This window comes from Bubalus kerabau, chromosome 1 (genome assembly GCF_029407905.1).
Source record: "Bubalus kerabau isolate K-KA32 ecotype Philippines breed swamp buffalo chromosome 1, PCC_UOA_SB_1v2, whole genome shotgun sequence".
Classification (NCBI taxonomy): domain Eukaryota; kingdom Metazoa; phylum Chordata; class Mammalia; order Artiodactyla; family Bovidae; genus Bubalus; species Bubalus kerabau.
In genome coordinates, this window is record NC_073624.1 from 194,739,525 (window position 1) to 194,758,387 (window position 18,863).

The 18,863-nt window shown below is 40.5% G+C and overlaps 1 protein-coding gene across 1 annotated transcript in view; it reads right to left on the bottom strand.

Annotated features, from left to right (window-relative positions):
- The window catches only part of CCDC192 (coiled-coil domain containing 192), a 181,991-nt gene that overhangs the window by 49,832 nt on the left and 113,296 nt on the right, over positions 1 to 18,863 (bottom strand). The window contains exon 5 of the mRNA XM_055543920.1: positions 14,476 to 14,608. Within this exon, the coding sequence (XP_055399895.1) occupies positions 14,476 to 14,608 (133 nt within the window). The remainder of the gene's footprint in view (positions 1 to 14,475; positions 14,609 to 18,863) is intronic.

An 18,863-nucleotide genomic window follows, 5' to 3' on the forward strand; every position in this document is an offset into this window, starting at 1 on the left:
TTGGATGTGATAATCTGCTTCTACCAGGGAGCCAGGAGCTGTGCTTAGTGGTCCTACAGATATTACTGGCAATCTGAAAGTACAATCTGTTTCCTGGTAAATCTGCCAGTCAGGTTGGTTTTAAATTTTTAATTTTATAAGCAAACTTTTTCCAATGCCTAGCAGTTCATAACCATATTAAGCAACAGAGAACTAGGACAGAATTCCATTAAGTTTTATTCCGTGTCCATCCATCCAACATTTTATGACCATCAAGTATCAGACACTGTGTAGGCTGTAGATACAAAGAAAAAACAAAATGCATTTCTGTTTCTCTTCAGGGAGCCCCTGGGCCTATCCGTAAAGAAAGATGAAGAGAAATTTATATAATAGATGTTATGATATGGTATGCACAGAGTTTATGGGTGCATAATTCATGGAAAGGCTAGTGAGTGGGTAGGGAGATGGTAGTGGTGATGGAAGTGGTCCCAAAACACTTTCTGAAGAAGGATCAAAAGACAAGAAGGGGACAGGGTCTGGAGAGGGGTAAAGGGTTAAAGTATCTTAAAAAGAGGAAATAACTAGTGCAAAGCCTTCATGAAATGAGCAGAGCGGCACTTTGGGGGAAATTTCTAATAGTTGCACATGGCTATAACATTTCAGTTAGGTTTGGACCTCATTTGTTTCATGGGGACTTTTTCTCTCTAGCATAATCTTTATATATTATATTTGTAACCCTCCCTTGATTTGAAATTCAATCAGTATTTTGTTTTTACTCTTGCTTAATGTTCATAAGCAATGTGTTTAATATAATGGATGCATGTAATAAATTCAGAAATACTACATAAAATTTCACTAAAATAGAAATATATGTGTGAAATCAGTCATTTAAAAAAGGATAAGAATATTAATTTATTGCCTTAAATTAAGCAAGAAGAAAGTAGATGTAAGTGATACAATAAAAGACTAGTAAGTCTTTCATTTTTCTTTGGGAGTGTTTTTAAAGCAGGACCAGCTTCCCTGGTGGCTCAGAGGTTAAAGCCTCTGCCTCCAATGTGGGAGACCCGGGTTCGATCCCTGGGTCGGGAAGATCCCCGGAGAAGGAAATGGTAACCCACTCCAGTATTCTTCCCTAGAGAATCCCATGGACGGAGAAGCCTGCTAGACTACAGTCCATGGGTCACAAAGAGTCGGACACAACTGAGTGACTTCACTATGAAGACTTTTTATGTAATATTAATTAAAATTATCATCAGCATATGCTGATGATGAAGGAAAAAAGAAAACTTCAAGCAGTTTCCATTTCCTTAGAAATTTCCTTAGAAATGCCTTATAAATTTCCTTAAGAATTTATTCTGAAGTGAATTTTTAGCTTCTTGATGCTGCTTTATTGACAAAGAAATGAAGGTACTTAATTTTGTTTGCCAATATTCCCATATATACATCTTTGTTTAGAACCAGTTTCTCCTAAATAAATTACTTCCCTTTGGCTTTAGATCAGAAGCAACCTCAAAAGGACAGCTTTTCTCAAATTTAATTACTGACTCTTGGAACTTACATGGAAAAGTTATGGTTGTAAAAAAGAAAAGATCAGCCACTTGCATCTGAGAATGTTTATAGAATTTAGATGGATCATGCAAGGTCTGCTTCTAATATTTTCTCTTCTGATGATACAATTTTTAAAGATAAGCACTGATTCTTACTTTCAGAGTAGTCAGCTCTATATTTCCCTCATGGTCTCCCAACATTTCTCTTGGATTTATGGTATTAATTATATTCCACTAACCTTCATTTCTAAGATTCTAAGACTTATCTGCTAAGATCCACAAATAACATTAGGTAAATATGCCATTTCCACTCTCTCATGCAATCCTATTTGAACTATAAGTATTCTGAAACTACATTTAGGATTCTGTAGTATGGTCCTCGGAGAAGGCAATGGCACCCCACTCCAGTACTCTTGCCTGGAAAATCCCATGGGCTGAGGAGCCTGGTAGGCTGCAGTCCATGGGGTCGCTAAGAGTCGGACACGACTGAGCGACTTCCCTTTCTCTTTTCACCTTCATGCATTGGAGGAGGAAATGGCAACCCACTCCAGTGTTCTTGCCTGGAGAATCCCAGGGATGGGGGAGCCTGGTGGGCTGCCGTCTATGGGGTCGCACAGAGTCGGACACGACTGAAGTGACTTAGCAGCAGCAACAGCAGCAGCAGTATAGTCCTGGTTTCAAACATTTTGGGATATGAATGTAAATTTTATTTTAATAAATGTTTTGATTTTTAGTTCTGATAATACAATCGCTATAAATATAAGACATTAAAACTTTGAAATGAGAAGCATTCTGCTTTTAAAACTCCAGGTAATCTTTTAAAAAGGTTATATATGAATTAATTAGCATTATATATAACTACAAACAAAAATGAGTAGTGTCTGGTTGTGGCATACATTACAAAAAGTAAAAGCATATTGAAATTAACTATCTTTTGTCAGAAATTTAGTTAGCTACATAGCATAACATGAGAGGCCTTAGCACTCATCTTGGGTTAGAAAAACCTATTCACCCTAAAGAGCTATCAAAAGTGTTACTCTGGCTTGAAAGGGACTATGTTAAATAGCTGAAGTCAGAATCCTGTCATACACAGTTCAGTGTGATAAAAATTTTGCTATCCAATAACCTAATACATATTAAAAATAAATAAGATCATGGCATCTGGCTCCATCACTTCACGGCAAGTAGAGGGGGAAAAAGAGGAAGCAGTGACAGAGTCCCTCTTCTTGGGCTCTAAATTCACTGCAGATGGTGATGGCAGCCATTAAATCAGAAGACGACTGCTTCTTGGCAGGGAAGCTAGGACAAACCTAGACAGTGTGTTGAAAAGCAGAGACGTCTCTCTGCCGACAAAGGTTCATATAATCAAGGCTAAGGTCTTCCCAGTGGTCACATACTATGGTGAGAGCTGGACCATAAAGAAGGCAGAGTGCCAAAGAATTGATGCCTTCAAACTGTGTTGCTGGAGAAGATTCCTAAAAGTCCCTTAGATTGGAAGGAGATCAAACCAGTCAATCTTAAGGGAAATCAACCCTGAAGACTGATGCTGAAGCTGAAGCTCCAGTATTTTGGTCATCTGGTGTGAATAGCCAACTCATTGGAAAAGTCCCTGATGCTGGGAAAGATTGAGAGCAGAAGGAAAAGAGGGCATCAGAGGATGAGATGGCTGGCTAGCCTCACCGATGCAATGGACATGAACTTTGGCAAACTTTGGGAGATGGCAACGGACAGGGAGGCCTGGACGCTGCAGTCCAGGGGGTCTCAAAGAGTTGGACATGACTGGGTGACTGAACAACAACCTTATAAATTTAGGATCTTTTAAGATCATACTAGGTTTCTATAGAATGAAATAAATTTTATCCTATTGACCCAAGTCTTGTAATGTTTGTTCTGCCTTTGAGGACTTCTAAGAATTCTTGTTTTCATCCATGCATGAAACATACATGTATCTCTCCACCGTCTCTCCTGCGTCCTTTTATTTCCTTGACCTCGGAGATTCGCCTCAGAGTTATAATTGATCACTTCCTGAAGATACAAATTCTGTTTGTGGCTGAGAGCATTTCTCTTTTCTGTTTGACAAGTTCTATTCAGAATTCCCTGAAACAGGAAGAGGGCTCCCTCTTTATTCACTAGAAATTGCTCAGAAGAAAAAGGGACCTTTGTAAAATGTTGAGGTTGTCATCCTTGTGGGGCAGATGTTCTAACAGTGTGCCCAGGTTGAAATGACAGCTTGTCACGGCAGGACTTCAGGTCTTACTGGAAAATCACAGTGACATTCTCTGATCATTTCTGGGATTAAGGAAAGCATCTGCAGAAGAGCAGTGATGTTTTCAGATCTTGTAGGCACTGATTAGTATGCCAGCATGATGAACACTCTTCTCCTGGATCCAATCCATATTAAACAAATCAGGAATAATGTTGTTCCTCTTTCTTTACCTCTTTGTTTTCTCTTAGTTCTATGTTCTTTGTCCAGTATCAAATTGTGGCTTAATTTGATTGGAAAAAATTAAAGGTGTAATAGGGTAATAATCTGTTCCAAGGTAGTATATCTTTAATAACAAATATTCTTCCAGACTACTACATTGCATGTAGGTATCTAATGTATGCATAAGAGCATAAACTAACACAGTCCCACTGACCAGAAAGAATCCCATGTCTTCAAACAGAAGTTTCCTACCTGTCTTGTATAGTCTGGTCCTGTGCATCTTTTCTAAATTTGATCTGATGAGGTCAAGCTCCCCTCACACCCCTCATTCCTCCAAATTTATACATATGACTGATGTAGCCGGCCTGTAACTTCACCCTTCTATCAGGAAACATTGAGTCAATAAATAAAATAGCATTGTGGTTTCTGGGGAATACACGAGAGAACATTTTTCACTTTTTCTACTTTGGCACCAAGAGTTTTTTGTAGCAGGAACAGCTGCACCAGTATCTATAGCTGACTGACAATTGTTTGCAACCTCAAGCTCTCCAATTCATCCTGCGTTGACAAATCTCCATCTGCTTTGTTTGACAAAGGAGTGCTCAAAATTTCTCTGTACAGTTCTAATTTCTTGGAAGGACGTATCTTCCTTCTCCGCTCTGGTCTGGGTTTTCTTTCTTTCTTTTTTTTTTTAAGCAGTAGTTCCAAAACAGTACATTCTCTTCTGGTGATCATAACAGTTTCCAAGGTTAACTAGGAAACCTTTGAAATTGATCAAGCTCTAATTCCCATGTGCCTTGTCTGACATTTAGCTGGTGCTTGCCCTTTCATCCAAACTCTCTGGATACAGGGGACAGGAGACTTAAAAAAAATAATAATAATAAAGCTATTCCTAAGGGATGGACAGAAGGAAGGGAGCACCATTTCCTGATAATAGTATAATTCCAAAATTAGTCTCAGAAACAAAGGAGGGAGGGGGCCTTGACTTCATTGAATTCCCACAGCTGGTATAGCTAGCAAATACTGGCTGTCACCCAAAAATTTCAGAATGGATCTTCTTACCCTTTGTTAATTATAAAATAAATAGATTTCCAGACTTTTTGCAAGGAAGGGCTTGAATATGCAGTTTGAAAATGATAGGGAGAGAAAGAAGAGAAATTTTGTACTTTCCTCACAAGATAAAACTGATCTTCAGTTCATGGCTATCTTCGCCAAGTTTATGAACTTCACCTAAAATAGATTAAACGGGACAGTGAGAGGTTTGTTGTTTTGTTTTGGTTTTCTGTCCAGAAACTTTTTGCATCTTCTCTCTGGTAATATCCTCTAGCCCTTGACCTTTGGCACATGACCCAGATATGGCCTCTGGTAAAATCCTGTTGCCTTAGGCGCAGCAGGTGATGCATGGATAAGAATGTGGTACAACTATAGTCAATCACATGTCTTCCTTGAGATTTCTGTATCGAATCTGTGAGAAATAAGCTGTATTCCCTTTGTCATCAGTTAGTTGCTTAGTCGTGTCCGACTCTGCAACCCCAAGGACTGTCACCCGCCAGGCTCCTCTGTCCTTGGGATTTCCCAGGCAAGAATACTGGAGTGGGTTGCCATTCTCTCCTCCAGGGGATCTTCCTGACCCAGGGATTGAACTCAGGTCTCCTGTGTTGGCAAGTGAGTTCTTTACCACTGAGTGAGGAAGACTTCTGTTCCCTTTAGTTCAGTACAAATTAAGGTTCTTTGGTTGCAACTATAAGCCTAAGCAGACTGCTTTAAGCAAAAAAGAAGTTTATAGGAAGGATATGAGAAAGCTCTCAAATATTGAAGGAATGCTTAACAACCCAACCTTGTGAAGTTTGTCAAATATCAGAAGTTCAGAGACAATTTCTTCAGGGGGCAGGGCCAGACCTACAGGATGAATAAACTCTAGCTTTTTTCTGCCCTTCTTCATTCAACTCAGTTCAAGATTCACGTTCCTGAAAAAAAAAGCAAGTGTCATTGGCTCAGTTTGCCACAGGCCTTTCCCTGGGTCAAGTAGGAAAGGGACAGTGTGACTGACAGTCCCAACAGACCACAGAGAACAGGAGAGGCATAGTTCCCCAAAGGAAAACCATGCTCCTGTTACTAAAAGAAAGGGATGTTGTTCTGAGCAGGCAGAAACTGATGTTCATTAAAGATTGACAAGTCAAGACAGCCAGAGGATCTTTCCTGATCTGTGCCTGCAAGAGGTCAGATGGGGTCAAAGAAGAGTCCAGAAACTCTGTGCTCAGCCTCACTGCCAGCCTTCAGTTCAGTTCAGTTCAGTCACTCAGTCGTGTCCGACTCTTTGCGACCCCATGAATTGCAGCACTCCAGGCCTCCCTGTCCATCACCATCTCCCAGAGTTCACTCAAACTCACATCCATCAAGTCGGTGATGCCATCCAGACATCTCATCCTCTGTCGTCCCCTTTTCCTCCTGCTCCCAATCCCTCCCAGCATCAGAGTCTTTTCCAGTGAGTCAACTCTTCGCATCAGGTGGCCAAAGTACTGGAGTTTCAGCTTTAGCATCATTCCTTCCAAAGAAATCCCAGGGCTGATCTCCTTTAGAATGGACTGGTTGGATCTCCTTGCAGTCCAAGGGACTCTCAAGAGTCTTCTCCAACACCACAGTTCAAAAGCATCAATTCTTCTGCACTCAGCCTTCTTCACAGACCAGCTCTCGAATCCATACATGACCACTGGAAAAACCATAGCCTTGACTAGATGGACCTTTGTTGGCAAAGTAATGTCTCTGCTTTTCAATATACTATCTAGGTTGGTCTAACTTTTCTTCCAAGGATTAAGTGTCTTTTAATTTCATGGCTGCAGTCGCCATCTGCAGTGATTTTGGAGCCCAAAAAAATAGTCTGACACTGTTTCTCCATGTATTTCCCATGAAGTGATGGGACCAGATGCCATGATCTTCGTTTTCTGAATGTTGAGCTTTAAGCCAACTTTTGACTCTCCTCTTTCACTTTCATCAAGAGCCTTTTTAGTTCCTCTTCACTTTCTGCCATAAGGGTGGTGTCATCTGCATATCTGAGGTTATTGATATTTCTCCCAGCAATCTTGATTCCAGCTTGTGCTTCTTCCAGCCCAGCTGCCAGCCTTAGCAGCTCATAAATTTCTTTTTTTGCTTAAACTACTTTCATTTTGGTTTCTGTCACTTGCAACCAACAAAGTCCTGAGTGATGTCTAGTTTTCACATGAGTTATTTTTAGGCCTACAGGTCTCTACAGTGTCCTTTTCGAAGCACGATATTGGATGCTTGGGGCTGGTGCACTGGGACGACCCAGAGGGATGGAATGGGGAGGGAAGAGGGAGGAGGGTTCAGGATGGGGAACACATGTATACCTGTGGCGGATTCATTTTTATATTTGCAAAACTAATACAATTATGTAAAGTTTAAAAATAAAATAAAATTAAAAAATTAAAAAAAAAAAAAGAACTATTCCCTAAAAAAAAAAAAAAAAAATTAGAACCACTCCAGATTTGTACATATAGAATAAGAAAGATCTTTAGGGATCTTTGTGCAATAAGATCTCTAAGCTTTTCAGGGACTCCTAGAAAGTTGTTTATCCTTGAGGGAACTTCTGAAATCAATGAGAAGGCTTTGGCTTTGGGGTTCTATTCCAGGAAGTGGCTCCATTTCAGGAAGAACTCAGTGGACAAAGGAAGAGGCAGCCTGACGGGTAATCTCTAAATGAGACAAGGGATTATAAAGATAAATATAAGCTATTACCATGAGGTAAATACAAAAAATCCTGAGGGACTTGTTACACTTAGAAAGCACACCTTGAAGTTATTATTTGTATTCTCTCATGGTCCCTACTGTTAATTTCTGGTGGTTATTGGTCTAGGTGTAAAATACCCTACCATGGAATAGCTTCTTTAAGGATTCGGTAGGAGTGCTTAAAAGAAAGCTTCTTTCTGCAAATGTAGGGATAATTATGTGGGTAGGGAAATCTCCACCTTTTGCTTCCCTGAGTTCTTGTCCCTTTCCAGCAAGGCAGTAACACCCTTGGCAACAGTAGGGAAGTGCAGGCTGCCTTTTTGTGTTTGACCAAATATCAAACCAAGCTTCATGCAGTCTGATGCCATGGGTGGTGAGCAGAGCTTATAACAAAGTCCCAATGGTTCAAACTGTGAGAACCCAGAGTCCTTGTTACTGTCTTAGGAAATTCTAGGTAGACTGGTAAATAAAAATCTGTGTTCAGTGGTGGAAGAAGTATGTGCAGAACTGTTGGTTAAGTAATTGATTCCTAGTCTGAGGAACACCAGCCTTTCAGAGAGCTGAGAGACAGTAGAAGAGGAGAAGGACTGCATTGTTTAAAAAACTAGACACAAATGGACAACTATTCAAGACTAGTCTTATTCCAATAAATAGTAACATGACTGGCTCTCTAAAAGCTTGGAATTCTACCAAGGCAAGATTTTATTTAGGCCCAAAGCATTCTCATTAAAACATACTTACACTCGACAGGGTGTTACATCTTTGCAAGGATTGTTTTAATCACTATGTTTTTTTCTAACTGAGATAAAATTGTCATAACATGAGGTTCACCATGCTAACCATTTTCGAGTGAATTCTGTGGTCCTCCTCTATTGACAGTGTTGTGCAAACATTGTCACTACCTTATTCCAGGACATTTTTATCACCCTCAAATCCCATTTTTCTTAACATCTAGTTGCAATAGAGTTATTCTCCCAAGAAGGTTTGGGGAAGGAGTAATAAAAAGGAGAGGGGGTTTGGGTTGTGTGCCTGGGGATGGACATTATGATAAAAGATACTCTTTAGAATGCTGGTTAGAGTTGGCTCTGGGGTTTTGTCAAAGAGATGTATCTCCTGGCTTTCATGATGGTATACGACAGCAAGTCCTATTCTTAAAATTAATGAGATAGTGTTTAAAAGTAATTTTCAGTTCAGTTCAGTTCAGTTCAGTCGCTCAGTTGTGTCTGACTCTTTGTGACCCCATGAATCGCAGCACGCCAGGCCTCCCTGTCCATCACCAACTCCCGGAGTTCACTCAGACTCACGTCCATCGAGTCAGTGATGTCATCCAGCCATCTCATCCTCTGCCGTCCCTTTCTCGTCCTGCCCCCAACCCTTCCTAGCATCAGAGTCTTTTCCAAAGAGTCAACTCTTCGTATGAGGTAGCCAAAGTACTGGAGTTTCAGCTTTAGCATCATTCCTTCCAAAGAAATCCCAGGGCTGATCTCCTTCAGAATGGACTGGTTCGATCTCCTTGCAGTCCAAGGGACTCTCAAGAGTCTTCTCCAACACCACAGTTCAAAAGCATCAATTCTTCGGCACTCAACCTTCTTCACAGTCCAACTCTCACATCCATGCATGACCACAGGAAAAACCATAGCCTTGACTAGCTGCTGCTGCTAAGTCACTTCAGTTGTGTCCGACTCTGTGTGACCCCAGAGACGGCAGCCCACTAGGCTCCCCTGTCCCTGGGATTCTCCAGGCAAGAACAATGGAGTGGGTTGCCATTTCCTTCTCCAATGCATGAAAATGGAAAGGGAAAGTGAAGTCGCTCAGTCATGTCTGACCCTCAGCGACCCCATGGACTGCAGCCCACAAGGCTCCTCCGTCCATGGGATTTTCCAGGCAAGAGTACTGGAGTGAGGTGCCATTGCCTTCTCCAATGCCTTTATTGGCAAAGTAATGTCTCTGCTTTTGAATATGCTATCTAGGTTGGTCATAACTTCCCTTCCAAGGAGTAAGCGTCTTTTAATTTCATGGCTGCAGTCGCCATCTACAGTGATTTTGGAGCCCAAAAAAATAAAGTCTGGCACTGTTTCTACTGTTTCCCCATGTATTTCCCATGAAATGATGGGGCCGGATGCCATGATCTTTGTTTTCTGAATGTTGAGCTTTAAGCCAATTTTTTCACTCTCCACTTTCAGTTTCATCAAGAGGCTTTTACTTCCTCTTCACTTTCTGCCATAAGGTAATTTTATGTCACTGAAAAGTCAATCCTGTGACTAGCCTGCCTCAAAAGTGTCTGGCTCTGTTCAGACCCTGAGTCCTCGATAAGCTTGCCCTGGAATGTACCTGTACTACCTGGGAGTGTCATCATCTTCTTGTTTGACTTGTTCTTTTTTTGTTAATTAATTTTCATTGCAGTATAGTAGTCTTAGAATGTTGTATTAGTTTCTACAGTACAGCAAAGTGAATCAGCCATATGTATACATGTACCCCCTCTCGTTTTGCATTTTTTTCCCACTAGGACACCACAGAGCACTGAGTAGAGTTCCCTGAGCTGTACAGCAGGTTCTTAGTTTTATACATAGTGTATATATGTCAATCCAAATATCCCAACTCATCCTACCACCCTCACACTTCCCGCTTGGGGTCCGTACATTTGTTCTCCACGTTTGTCTCTTCTATTTTGCAAATAAGATCATCTATACCAATTTTCTACATTCCACATATATGCATTAATATATGATGTTTGGTTTGGGAGAGTGTCTTCTTAATGAGAGTAAAACCAAGAAAGGACTTAACGTTGACACGGCTTTCAGTGGGACATTGGGAACTTGCCTGTGGGATAGAGACATACATTATTTGATATACCAGCTGTGCATATTAAGAGAAAATAATTAAAAGGGAAAAAAATCCAGAGGAGTGCATTCCCTTTAGTGTGCTAGCTTGAAATCTACTAACCAGGTCCTGAATGTTCTGGTCAAGGATTCAAGCTTTCATCATAGCAGGTAACTTGATGCTAATGTGCCAGGACTCAACTCACTCACGTCCTTTACAAAGTAATTTTCTGCTCCAAAACCAAAGGAAGCAGATTGATTTGAAATATAGCCTTAGATTCCTGCATACTAATGTTTACCAACAGATTGACTCAAGCTTTGAATGGGTACAAGAGGCATTTCACTGAATTCTGTGAGTAAATTCAACTGTAAGCACTTCAGGTGCCAGCTGTGGGAAAGAGGCAAGGAATCAGCCCTGGACTGTGATTATTTGCACAAAGTGAAAATCAACAAACAACGTTCAGACGGTAAGTAAGTTTCCTGCTGCGCCAGTTTTATAATAAAGGTGTTTTTCTTTTCAGTTGAACTTTCCATTGACTTAAATCATTTATTTCCTTGGAGGTTATTTAAGTATGAAACCAGTGAAATCATTTTTATGTGTTTATGTGTTTAAAAAAAAAAAGTTTGGTAGCTCGCTGCTCCATCAATTTGAACATGCTTAAAAGTATCCCTAGTATTCTAGGGTACTCCTCTGATCAGAAGAGTTGAATGGCAACCTTTTATATAGTCTTACTTAGAAAATGAACCAAACTGAAAAATTGTGCACATTTGCATAGAAAGAGATTCTAATTTATTTGAACCCATCTCATTAATCTGCTCATTATAACTGTAGGCTCTGGCTTGTAACTATAGAAGAGAAGTAGCTTTGTGTTAATGCAGATAACATGTAATTTAGAATCAGGGACTAAAGTCCTGATTTGAGTCTCTTTTTCCCCTCTTGCAATTTCACTTGTTACCATAAAACTAAACTTCAGAGTTGGCAACTACGATGTCACATGATGGAGGCTGCAAGGAGTCTCCTTTCCCAAAGTGGTTCACTCTATTATGGAGTCTGAAGTTTTACCATTGGACATTAATTTCTTGGATCATGAAGGTCTTTTGTTCATCAAGAAGAACCCACTGAAAAAGTGCAAATACTCATGGATGGGTGATTTTTTAAGCATTTTATGATATTTTAGCTTGATCACTAGCTAAGAGTAGGTTGGACATGTTTCTTTCCTGCAACAGGCTAGCCCATCCTGTAAGACAGTGACCCAGTGTCTTCTCCCAGTCCAGCCCTGTACTTCTGGGATCCACCAGTCACAACATCCTCCTATCCCACCCTTAGTTCCTTCTGCCCCTTCATCCAATGGTTGGTGCATAACCAAGCTTGTCCAACCATACTTCCCCACCTCCAGCTACAAAGATAGACTCATGGGCTCGAATAAGCACCCAACCCAAGCCAAGGCAAGGTACCTTCTCATACTTTTCCTAACTAAAGCTGGTAGGAAAACACATTTTTTTCTTCTTCTTCTTCTCTGGAGAAGAAATAAGTAGGGCAGCCCTTGGTTGCTTGTGGCTATGTTTTCAGTGTCTCCTGACATCCCTCTTGAGGAAATGAAAGTCTCACTGCAGAGAGAAGCAGAGAGACACAGAGTTCCCTGATGGGATTTGAGTCCCTGAATCTATGAGACTCGAAGGCTGAGCATGCCCTTTCTTAGTTTGTCTGTGTTTGTGCCAGTAAATCACCCTTTCTTATAATCACCCAATCATAAACTGTTATGGTTGAGGGTATCTGTCATTTGCAAACAGAGGTCTGAAAACCAAAAACAAACATTTTATTAAAGGACACAAGACTAAGCAGGGAAGGAGTGGTGTTCTGGTCAAGGAATGTGTGTGGGAGGTGGGTCAACCCTAATTGTTTGTGGTTAAATGGGAGCCATTGTGTGTTAAAGTTACCTACATCTTTTTAGACTTTACTTTCAAATCAATTGAGAGGTAGGGCAAGGTGACCAAAGTCTCTGAGAATAAGAGCTCATGTTACTCTGGGGCCACAAGAGCCTTGATAATAATTTCCTGGGCTATTGAACACAGGGTTAGGCTGTTTGGAACCCATAGGAGAGTAAGATTGTACAAATATATGGTTTAAGAGCTTCAGGCTGTATGTCTATCTACTGACCCAGTTTTTCCAACAAATAAGAAAAGCAATACATAGGTTTTATAGGGAGTCAGTACTTTCATCCATAATTAACCTTGGAATACTTGACTTTATTTAAATTTATATCTGTTCATAATACTTTAGGTTTTTTTTTTTTCCTGCACAGGTAATTTTCCTCTGCTTTAGACAGGAATACAGAGACAAAAGTGGACAAGGAAGCAAAGGTGAAATTTAATGTTTTCTAACATCCCCCACAGTTGTTATCAGTCCTGGTAACCCAGTAGTATCTTAATTTTGACCTATCAAAGTATCAAAGGGACAAAATCATCCTTAGATAGCAAAGGACATTATTTTTGTCAAAATGAGAGTAACAAGAATCAGATAACTTGCAATAAAATCTTTTTTCCACTAGATTCAAAGTTCAGTTGAGAAATTGAGAATTTCTCTCAGATGAGCAGGAAAATTTTCTCCAGCATCCTATGCAATCATTGTCAGCTTCCTATCATGCCACTGATTTGAAATCTGGCTATGATGCCTTAGAATAAAGACTTTTAAATGGATAATATTCTCTAATGGGTTTTACTCATTTAGGTTTCATGGTGGTAAAAGCAAATTAAGCTATATTGTTCTGTGGAAAGAGAAAACCATGTGTTTCAAGGTGATGGTGTCACATGCCATTTCCATCTAGGGAAAGTGCTATTCAAAACTGAAAATTAAAACCAAACTCATATTAAACACTTTCCCATACTGTCAGGATGCTGGGAGTGTCTCACTTTCTACAGCCACCACATCACCTACTTCCTCCTCCTCCACTATTTCCACGTTCCTCCTCTTTTTCCATAATTATTTATGAGTAATAGAGGAAGTGAGAGTAAGAACAATTGCATGTTCCTGGCTTTGTAAGAGTGCCGCACATCAAAGGAAGACATTTGTCGCAGGGAACCATAGTTTTGCAGGAGATCCACCAGGCAGAGTGAGATCTGCTCTTGGTGCAGAGAAATTGCCTCACTGCACCAAAGCTGCATAAGCACCCTGGGGTGACTGCCCAGGCGTGGCCACACACATCTAACCTGGGGCCAGGTAGCTTGCGCTTATTCTTGTGGAATCTGTAAATGTACTAATACCTGCTTCAGAGGTTATTCTGAGAATTAAATACACATGAGATGCTTAACAAAATGCCTGGTGTGTCGTATCAAATGTTAATTCATATTATTGTTGATGATGACAATCTGAGGGTCCCTGCCCCCTCCAAGTGTGTTTATCATCTCTGAGAGAAGACTTTAAAACATCCATACCAGAGTGGCTATTAACTTTTTCGGAACCACCCAGATTTCACCCTCAGTCCATCTTCCCTGCTTATTTCTGGCTGGTTAGCCTATTGTTAAAACATTTCTTTTTCTTCCCATGCCCTTCTTGGTCTATCAGCCTGTCTATACTTTCAGACAAGCCCTTCTCCTTGCCCCACTTCAGAGACCCACCCCTGGGAGCCTCCGGTCTTCCTCCCTGGGCCCTGTATTTTCCTCACTGCCACCCAGCAAGACACTGATCAGATGTCTCACTCTATTCTTCAGCCCCCAGAGACTTTCCTTGAAGGAACTGCTTATTCATTCCCTGCTTTTCTCACAGCGGAAGCACACCCCGCCTGGAGCTCGCAGTTTGTGTATGTCTCTAATCAAGCAGAATGGAGATCAGGCCCGGCCAGCATGCAGCTGGCCCAGTGCGCTGCCTGGCACTGTGGCCTTGCTCTCTGCTTTGTTGCCAGGGAAGCTATATGCATCACCCAGGCCCAGGGCCGGTGTGTAACTGTCACGTGGTAATACTGACCTCTAGGGGCTAGCTTTCCTTCACATAGAGTCTTGATCTTCTCATTGAGTTCCAGGACTGTGATGGCAGCCTCTTGCTTAGCTGTTGCCAAATCAGTCTGTAGCTTTTTCAGTTTCCTTTTGTGCTTTAGTTTCTTTAAAAAAAAAAAAAGAGTTTCCATCACTAGAGACAGATGCATCAAAGGAAGAAAAAGAACTAATGATGTCTGAACAAACGTAGCCTTTAAAGGCCAGCTAAAAGAAAGAGCTCCGTGTTCACCTAGACCAAGTCCTGTTTGAGGTCCATGCTCTCCTGTCAGAGCACTGAAACCACCAACAGTAAAAGTCTGCTCTCTGCATCATAGTATCTTTCACCCTACTGAAGGGTTTTTATCTGGATCTGAACCTTGGGTATTGGCTGCTTATATAGAAAGGCAGTTAGAAAAGAGCTCTAGTTGGCAGTCTGCATTTTACCATTGAAATGCCAACACCAAAAAGCATCTGTTTTTTTTTTTTTCCTCGTCTATACGTAGCCTCACAGGAAATAGTCATAGCCTTGATTCTCTTGTCATTTTCACCTTAGAGTTTGCATCCAAATAAACTCTAAAGCATTTCCATGAAATATTGATGTTTATAGATATTTACTATGGTATCTATATAGAGAAAGTGGTCAGGGGTAAGAATATTTTTCAAGAAACTGAAATAGCAAGGACAGGAATTCCTTACTATAAAATAATCTGATTTGTGACATTGAAACCTTTGAAGAAACTACATTAAGAAGTTGTTATATAACCAAAGGATTCCCGTTGAGACTGTATGACTAGGAAACTCCACTTAGGGCTCTCAAAATGGATTGATTTGTCAAAATTGCATTTCTCTGCGACTACAGAGAATCTGTTGTGAAAAGTGCTGTGTTGGCATTTTTGTGGTGCTGCCTTTCCAGTGAAAAGCTCACCTTGCCAAGTCTTTGTAGGCTGGTGGTAATTAGGAAGCCCAGAAAATAAACGGCTAACATTTCTTATCGGACATAAATCTTGAGATAGTGAGAGTAATGGTTTTTGCTCATCAGGGAAGACAGTGTTCCCGGATCTTTAAAAAGAGTAGACTCAAGCAGCAGGAGATCACTCTTTGTTTTGAGAGTAAAGCCAATAAAATCAGTTTATCAAAGACAGGATTAGAGAGTCATAGACCTTAAGATTAGGACTTCCTGAAAGCTTAATGAATGGCATATGAACTGATAAAAGAAAATGCATCATTCAAAGGAGAATGGTGGTCTTGGAACTTCATTGAAGAGCCCTAGAAGAGCGGACGTGGGCAAAGTTCGCTCAGCCTGTCCAGGGGAGAGGTGCCCTGAGCCACAGCCATTCTACTGGAGGGGTAGTTAGCATTCATGTGCTCATTTCATAATGCACCAATTATGAAGCATCCTTTTGGTGTAGGACACAGTGCTGGCCAGCTGTTAAAAGTGCTGATAAGATCTCTGCTCCATGTCACTAAGACCTTGCTTTCTTTTTGTGACTCTGTTCACCCAAATCCTTCATAATTTGAGTATTATGCAGCTTAGTTCAGGGAGAAATCAAGCTGATGAAGCAATGTAGATGCCTAAGTATTTGATAGCTGTGTTTCTCACAGTAAATTCAGTTGCCTTGTTACTCTACACCTCCCTCCCTTGTAAGTTGGTTTGCATCAGCTTGTTCATAGGACCTCAACTCTCCCAAGTCTGTGGTGCTCACACCTATGGAGGGACCTTTCCTGATGCTGCTTCAAGACCAGTTCCATGCTCAGATTTTTCACATTTCCTTTTACCATTTAGAACTTTGGGGGATGGCAAGTGGGAGGAATGGTGTAGAAAGGAAGTTTTCTTTTCTGTAAGAAAAGAACGTGGAGAGAATGAGGGAAAGAATGGTAGGAGGAATTCAGAAAAGAGTGCTAATGAAAGTATCAAAAAAGAACTGAATAATATACATGCTCAAGTGTCAGGAATTCAGTGTACTGATGAGCACTGTTTACAGAGCTCTTAAATGTGTAAGAAAGTAAGAGGGGTTGATGGATGGATCAAGAAACTGATAGATAAGTGATAAATTGAAGATAACACAGTGTCAATTGTAGTGTCTAGCTATGAAGAATATGGGTGGTTACTATAAAATTACATCAACTGTTCTGTATGCTTGGAATTTTACATAATAAAACTTGGGGAGGAGAAATAACTAAGGATTCAGTTTCCTTACATTGTCCCTCCCTTAATTCTTAATAGATGGTATTCAAATTCTGAAATTATGTCACAACTATTCATGGGCAGATAAGTATCCTTCCAGAAACTTTTCTCAAAGTGGGCATTGACACTAAATAAACAAAGCAAAAATAAATGCAAGTTAGTGAGAACTGATGGCTGCTCACTAGGAGCTGGTATGGTGTCACCAAAAAAAGCCTTGGCAAGCTACATTTCCATTCTGATGGGATGGCCTGATGGAGAGCATGCAGGAACTCAGTGAAAAGAGACAGTTCTCCTCAAAATCACTTAAAATTTTCAGTTTTCCAGTTAGAAAGACAACTCTTTAAAAAAAAAATTCATTTCCAGACCACCTTTTTGTTGTTCTCTTATGATGATTATATATTTTCTGTCTCTTATTATTGTTATAATGTCTATATATTTGCCTTATGATCTGAGAAAGAAACTGAGGATATTTAGTTTGGAGAAGACCGTATATCAGGGAATTATGATGGTTGACTTCAGTTATCTAAGGGGCTATTCAAGATGAGAGGAAGTTGAGTCAAACAGTATTGTTCCAGAGATAGTGTATGGAACAATGGATAGAAAACATGAGCAGGCAGATTTTGGCACAGCATGAGAAAACACCCTCCAACAGTTAGAGCTTATATCCATAGCAAGATAGGATATGTTCTAGCAAAGGCCTCCTGCTCTGGGCACAATCAAGCAGAATCAGGATGAACATCTTCAGGCAGGCCCATGGTAACCTCTGGGGCCTGGGTCAAGAGGTAATTGGAGGTCTGACTCAGCCCCAGCTCCATCTGCCCCTAGCTGCCACCAGTCCTCCTGGGGCACAGCACTTGGATGAATGGACACCTCAGCCTGTGTAAGTCTCTAAGGTGAATACAGCTGTCAGGGACACTTAAGAGATAATTCTGGTATTTGTGAGATGTTGGTTAAGAAGGCCAAGAAGCTGGTGGGTCCCCCAGAATTCAAGAATTATGTGACTCAAAACATGTAACATTATTATTTATCTGTAAAAGAAAGGGAAGAGGGAATTTCAATGAAAAGTTGAATAAAGGACCCAGATTGGTTGCTTAAGATTTCTAGTGGAATCTTTTGGTTATTCAGATAAATTTTAAAATGGTTTAACGTTGTTGTCTTTTTTTCTTTTATCCAGACAGAACTACTGTATGCTATTAATTCATAGCTTCAACTAAGCCCTTTGGGCATTTCTGAAAATTCAGTTTGCCAACATGTTTTTTATTAGTCATAGACATCAAATGATTTCAGTAACAATAATATTTTCCTTTGCTTTTTTGGCATTCTCTAGCCAGGCAACCCAAGTGTTGTACTTGAATCTACTGCACTCTGTTATGGTCTCCCTAGTAACTAGGAGCTCCCCTCAGTGATTACTGAAAGGAGAGGAAGGCTTTATAGCTTAGAGGTAAATTCCTATTACCTTGCTCTTTTCCTACTTCTCCTACAGGGTGGACAGAGGGAGGAAATCATGTATTTGTGCAGTGTTTTGAAAAGGAAATATTTATCCATATCACACTGCTGAATAGCTTACATTATACCAAGTCAATGGGATTTAGGAATAATCAGGGAACTATTTATAGAAGAGTTACAACACAGAGTTGCCAGCACGGTTTAAAATTTCTTAGTCTTTCCACACACTTCGAATCATGGCCTCGAATTCTAAAGCTGGACCTTGTCAATTCTTGGCCATGAGAAATTAGGCCAGACATGACATCGCCAGACCTTAGATGCCATTTCACAGAGTTGGTGGGGATTAAATGACATAACACATAGATGACAGTACCCAATGCTATGCTTGTAATGAAGTGGAATGTCTGTCTGGTTTTTATCATTATTCCTTGAAACATACCAAGGATAGTCTAAACTGGCCACTAAAACGCTAAGGATCTTCTCTAAAGATGACTCTGTCACACTTTACAAAAAATATACTTCAGTGAAAGCAAGACTTGTGTCTTTTCTTTCTTCTCTTCCGTTTTCTTCCTCTAAATTAAGTTTTCTGCATGATTGCATTGATCTCTTCCTCACCTTGTATGGGTAGACAAAACTTAATGCCCTGAAACAGACATGCAAATAGCTTTGATCCAATCTCCTGCCAGAGCTGGCCTGATGCCTAGGCATAGTAGGTGGCTGCCTTCCTGGAAAGATATGAGGGTACTCTA